Raw genomic sequence first — 6208 nt, forward strand, 5'->3', positions numbered from 1 at the left:
CTATCTTTAAACTCACCCTGTTTCCTGATGCCTCTGTTTTGGCCGTGAGGGCCATTTCTGAATCCTCTGACTGTCCAGTCATGGCCAAGAATGCTGGTCCTGAACTCTGTTTGTTCTGTAACGACCAAGGAGTTCATTACTGAGCTCTGTGACTGTCCAGCCACGGCCATGGAGACCATCTATGAACCGTCTGGTCATGGCCAAGGAGGTAATTTACGAACTCTTCCTGTCCAGCCATGGCCAAGGAAGCTGTTTATGAACTCCCTGCCTGTCCTGTCACAACCATGGAGACCGTCTGTGCACTGTCTGCCCATCCTGTTATGGCCTCAGAGGCTGCTGTTAACCTCTCAGTGCTTTCTATTTCAGTCCCACCCAGATCCACCATGGTGGTCTCCTGCCTCGTTTGCTCTGCTGTGGTGGCCTTCAGCTCCACCTGCACCACCCTGGTGGTCTTCAGCTTCGTCTGCTCCACCTTGATGGCCTTCAGCTCCACCTGCACCACCCTGGTGGTCTTCAGCTTCGTCTGCTCCACCTTGGTGGTCCTCTGCTCTGCCCTGGTGGTCTTCAGCTCCGCCCTGTTGGCCCTCAGCTCTGCCTGCTCCGCTCAGGTGGACTTCGGCTCCACCTGCTCCGCCCTGGCACCCTGATCCACCGGCTCTGCCCTGGTGTCCTGCTCCGCCCTGGCGCAGGATAGAATGATTGAAAAACTGGTTTCTATTATGAATCATGATTGTCACCCACTTCATGAAGCAGTCCAAGCCATTATGAGTTAATTTAGCCCAAGATTAAAGGTGCACTAAGCGATTTTTGCCAAACGATGTTGATATTTGAAAGAACCAAAACAAACATGCCCAAACCCCAACAGGACCTTGCCCCTATTTTGATAACTCTGCCCCACATGTACGTTCACAACCCTGGCAGCGACAATGGCGGAGTCTGCTATGCCTGCCAGCCACAGCATATTCAAGCAAAAGCCAACACAGAAAAGTTGTGTGAAAAAGCTAAATCAACGTAACTCACCTATCAAGAAGAAACAAAGCAACTCAATTAGGCCTTCCTGCTCCTTGAGTTCTCTCCACCGCTGGAAGCTCCTCCAATATTTACACATGTCCCACCTCGCCGATCCAGAGCATCCCAAACATGCTCAGTGGGTGACATGTCCGGTGAGTATGCTGGCCATGCAAGAACTGGGATGTTTTCAGCTTCCAGGAATTGTGTACAGATCCTTGCAACATGGGGCCGTGCATTATCATGCTGCAACATGAGGTGATGGTCGAGGATGAATGGCACAACAATGAGCCTCAGGATCTTGTCACGGTATCTCTGTGCATTCAAAATTCCATCAATAAAATGCACCTGTGTTCGTTGTCCATAACATATGCCTGCCCATACCATAACCCCACCACCACCATGGGCCACTCGATCCACAACGTTGACATCAGCAAACCGCTCACCCACACGACGCCATACACGCTGTCTGCCATCTGCCCTGTACAGTGAAAACCGGGATTCATCCGTGAAGAGAACACCTCTCCAAAGTGCCAGACGCCATCGAATGTGAGCATTTGCCCACTCAAGTCGGTTACGACGACGAACTGCAGTCAGGTCGAGACCCCGATGAGGACGACGAGCATGCAGATGAGCTTCCCTGAGACGGTTTCTGACAGTTTGTGCAGAAATTCTTTGGTTATGCAAACCCGATTGTTGCAGCAGCTGTCCGGGTGGCTGGTCTCAGATGATCTTGGAGGTGAAGATGCTGGATGTGGAGGTCCTGGGCTGGTGTGGTTACACATGGTCTGCGGTTGTGAGGCCGGTTGGATGTACTGCCAAATTCTCTGAAACGCCTTTGGAGACGGCTTATGGTAGAGAAATGAACATTCAATTCACGGGCAACAGCTCTGGTGGACATTCCTGCAGTCAGCATGCCAATTGCACGCTCCCTCAAAACTTGCGACATCATGGCTGCCCCTCTTTACTTGAAAAGAGAGACAAACGAGAACGGAGCTTTTTCATTGGAAAAAACTCACAATGCACGCAGATTGCCCCCTCGAGGACATCGCGTGCGTGCTCTTCGCCCAAACAAATAACACATAGATCGTGTGTGTCATCTGTTGTCAAATAGCGATGACACGGATGCACACACCTTCTAAATGCTCTGCTAGTGCTCGCCATAATAAATAGAGATAACTCTTACTTTTTCCTTGGAATGCACGCTTCAAACAGAACAGTAAATGAAGACGAAGAAGAGAATGATGTGTGCTCCCGGCGCCTATTTATACTATAGTCGCACCGGTAGTGACGTCATGGCTGTCGCCGGCCAACGAGTTGGTGTTTTTTTTCAATGTATGCTTCAGACACGGGTCACGACGAGGCGTTCCCCATAGTGACCCCTAGAGGACGCAGTTCGAAGTTCCCATGAAAGGGAACAAGTTATATTTTATCAATTTAAACAACAGAGAGTGATAGTAAGATAATGATTCCAACAGAAAGACAGAGCTACTCAGTGCTACACAGAGCTACAATTGCAAACCACTCAGCAACACGGCAGACAGGAACCAGAAACCCAACATAGGGACACCAGTTCAATACTTACGAGATACATAGCTGAGTGGTACCCGCAGAATAACATAACTTTTATAGACAATTGGACAAGTTTTGGGGGCAGACCTGACCTGTTGAAAAGAGACGGTCTTCATCCCTCCAGGGGTGATGCTGCTCTTATTTTTAGAAATATGGCACATAGTCTTAGAGTTTGAACACAAATAACTGGGGCCCAGGTCAGGAAGCTGACAAACTGGCTAAACCGACAGTCTGGTAGCCGCCTCACGTCTCAGAAGTCAGTTAATACTCAGCACATAGATACTACTACACCTAGATATTATACTACAGAGACTGTGTCAGTTCCCCGAACTAACAAATGTAAAAAAGTCCAAACCAACTCAAGGGTAAAAATTTAATTGATGTTAAACAAATAAAAAAACAGATATAATACAGATAAACACAGGGTAAAGCTTGGCTTACTGAATATTAGATCCCTTTCTACGAAAGCAATTTTTGTAAATGATGATCACAGATCAAACCCTAGATGTGCTCTGTTTCACAGAAACCTGGCTAAAACCAGATTATTACATTATTTTAAATGACACTACCGACCAAGATTATTGTTATAAACATGCGTGGCGTCCAAAAGGTAAAGGGGGAGGTGTTGCTACAATTTATAGGAATATTTTCAGTATTTCTCAGAGGTCTGATTTCAAGTATAATTTGTTTGAAGTAATAGTGCTTTATGTAACATTATCTAGTGTAATATGTGTTAATGATAAATCCCGTGACGTTCGTACTGGCTACTGTATAAAGGCCACCAGGGCACCATTCAGACTTTATCAAAGAATTTGCTGATTTTATGTCTGTTAGTGCTTGCTGCAGATAACGTCTTAGTTGCTGGCGATTTTAATATCCATGTAGATAATGAAAAAGATGCATTGGGATCAGCATTTATAGACATTCTAACATCAGAGATATAACATTAAAGGAAACGACACGGTGGAATAAATTCAAACATAATATTTAATACAGCAAAATTAACCAAAATAACAATCAAAATGTCAGTGCCAGTAGTGTCAGTCAGTATGAAGGGCAAGTGAATGGATGCACAAAATGAAGAGCTGTCAGTACTAGTGAGTGTATATGAAACCAAACACAAATGTCACAAAATTAGAGTGCGGTTCAGGTAAACTGCCCAAACAACAGCTGAGCAGCGGTGCCGACGAACTCTCGCACCACATTTAAATAAGAGCCTCTGACGACCAACAGGTGCACTCAAGTCATGCCCCAATCACAAAACCTGCAACAGAGAAAAGAAACCAAAACACCCAAACCAACACAACTCAATCCTAACAGTTGGCATTAGTGGAATTGCATTGTCATAGTTCAAATCAAACTTGTCTGACGGTTATCAATTAGTTACAGTAAATGATGAGGTATTATATCGATCACAAGCGCAGCATGGAGTACCACAAAGTTCAGTACTAGGACCGTTGCTTTTCACGCTGGGTGTGTGTTCACGGTGTGTGTTTGTTCACTACTCACTGTCGTGTGTGTGTGCACTTGGATGGATTAAATGCAGAGCACATATTCCAAGTATGGGTCACCATACTTGGCCACATGTCACATCCTTTCCTTTTTTCTTTCCTTCTTAGATCTGCTTTGACACAATTTGTATTGTATAAAGCGCTACATACGTAAAGGTGACTTGACTTCACTTGTTCTCTGCCCAGTTCCTCAGCATGTCACGCGCACCCCTCTGACTATGGAGGGCTGTGTTTACAACAAAAATCCTGTGTATATATGCCCGGTAAAATCCAGGGCATGCCACTAGGGAGTAGTGCAAAGAGCTACATATATGTGACCAACTACGTAACTACATTAAATTTGTTGATTATAATTATAGAAATAAAGTAGTAGATTTGTTGTTTTGAATTGTATGCTTTATGGCACTGTAGTTCATTCCTTCATGAAAAGATCATTCAGTAGTTCTTTAGCTAGCATTAGCTCATTTAGCAAAATTGCTCGTTAAAGGGACTCTGCTTGCAAGTGGTGATCACAGAATCAATACTCTTGTGAATGTGCAGAAAGTTTTTTTTTTAATAAAACACAAATACACATTAACTATTCTAAATGAACATATACACACAACCACGCATAAATACACAGGAACGTGAATAAGCAAAACAGAAACCATGGGAATGAATCTATGGAAATTGAGTCAGTTAACCACCTGAACACAACCATCAGCACATTTGTAACAAGGTCTTATACTATATACTTGAAACAGCTTATACTAAACCTCTGTTTAGTTTAGGTAAATGTACAATACATTTTGCATAAGCATTAGCTGTTGAACCAGTGTCTGGATGCATTCTCTGATAAATTCTTGATGGTTTTGATAGTTCAGTGGTGGTGAAGTTGTGATCAGGTTCTTCTGGGTTGAGTGAAGAATGACGAACTTCAGTGAGTTGTAGTGACAGTCCTCTCTACTGAGAGGAAAGTTTACAACATGGGCTGTCTCCACTTCTCTCTAACTTTTATTTGATCAGAATTATCAGAATGGGCCAGCAGTTTTGTGTCCCTTTATTCTCTGATTAATGTAACAAGCGCACAATGTGAGGATCATTTTGTAAGGTTGAAAATGATCAAAGACTTCTGCTTTCCTGTCCTTTTCTGTATCTTCAGTAACAAAAGGGCCATTTGGCATTCTTGAAGACAAAGAGGTGCTGACAGTCAGTCAAGACCTGTAGACCAACATGTGTATACATTGGGGGTCTGCTAACTGTCACACGTTTTGCACGGTGGGTAAAGCACGGTTTGTTGCCATGGTAACTAGAGGCCTCTTCTGCATCTGGGTTTTAGTTGTGACTTTGGGGTAGAGATCTATACGGGTCCAAAAATTCGTACCCGAACCCGAAGAGACCCGTAAATGTGCTACACTGAACCGACCTGGACCCGTCTATTATTTTGAAAGTTGGACCCGGGCCCGTGCAGAACCGAGAAATGTAAAAAATGTACTATCCGGAACCGACGCGGACCGTCAATTATTTGAAAGATGGACCCAAACCCGGCATGAACTTTGTTAATGTATAAATATACGTCCAAATATATGTAAACAATTTGTAAAGTGCAAATATACATCCAAAATATGTAAACATTTTGAAGTTCTGAGTATAAAGGCATTTGTAAGCTACAAGACAGATAGCAGCAGTATGGCATTAGTTAGCACAAAAATACTGTAAAGTCTGTAAGTGCAGAGAGTATAAAGTGTCCTGTGTGCAATGAAAGAAATGTGGCGTGAACTGTAGATTTTTGAAGTTCAGGAGTGGGTGGAAGAGGGGGGGAGGTAATGGACAGAGTTCAGCTTCCTGACAGCCTGATGAACGAAGCTGATTGAAAGCCTTGTGGAGCGAGCCTGGAGGCTCCGATGCCTTCTCCCTGAAGGCAGAAGGCTGAAGTGGAGGCTTAACGGGTGTGAGCTATCAGCAGTGATGCTGATGGCTCTGCTAGTGAGGCGGGTGTGGAAGATGTCCATAAGGGAGGGCAGAGAGACACCGATGATCTTGCTGGCTGCATTCACTGTCTTTCGACAGGATGCAGTGCTGCATCCGTACCACACTGTGATGCAGCTGGTGAGGTTGCTTTCAATGGTGCCCCGGTA

General features: G+C 44.5%; 1 protein-coding gene across 1 annotated transcript in view; it reads left to right on the top strand.

Moving 5' to 3' along the window:
* Nucleotides 1-236: 236 nt before the first annotated feature.
* The window catches only part of LOC107665206 (NACHT, LRR and PYD domains-containing protein 3-like), a 58521-nt gene continuing 52549 nt past the window's right edge, over nucleotides 237-6208 (top strand). Inside the window, exon 1 of the mRNA XM_016455991.1 lies at nucleotides 237-521. Within this exon, the coding sequence (XP_016311477.1) occupies nucleotides 237-521 (285 nt within the window). The remainder of the gene's footprint in view (nucleotides 522-6208) is intronic.

The sequence above is a fragment of the Sinocyclocheilus anshuiensis genome, unplaced genomic scaffold, assembly GCF_001515605.1.
Source record: "Sinocyclocheilus anshuiensis isolate Anshui unplaced genomic scaffold, SAMN03320099.WGS_v1.1 scaffold852, whole genome shotgun sequence".
NCBI classification, from domain to species: domain Eukaryota; kingdom Metazoa; phylum Chordata; class Actinopteri; order Cypriniformes; family Cyprinidae; genus Sinocyclocheilus; species Sinocyclocheilus anshuiensis.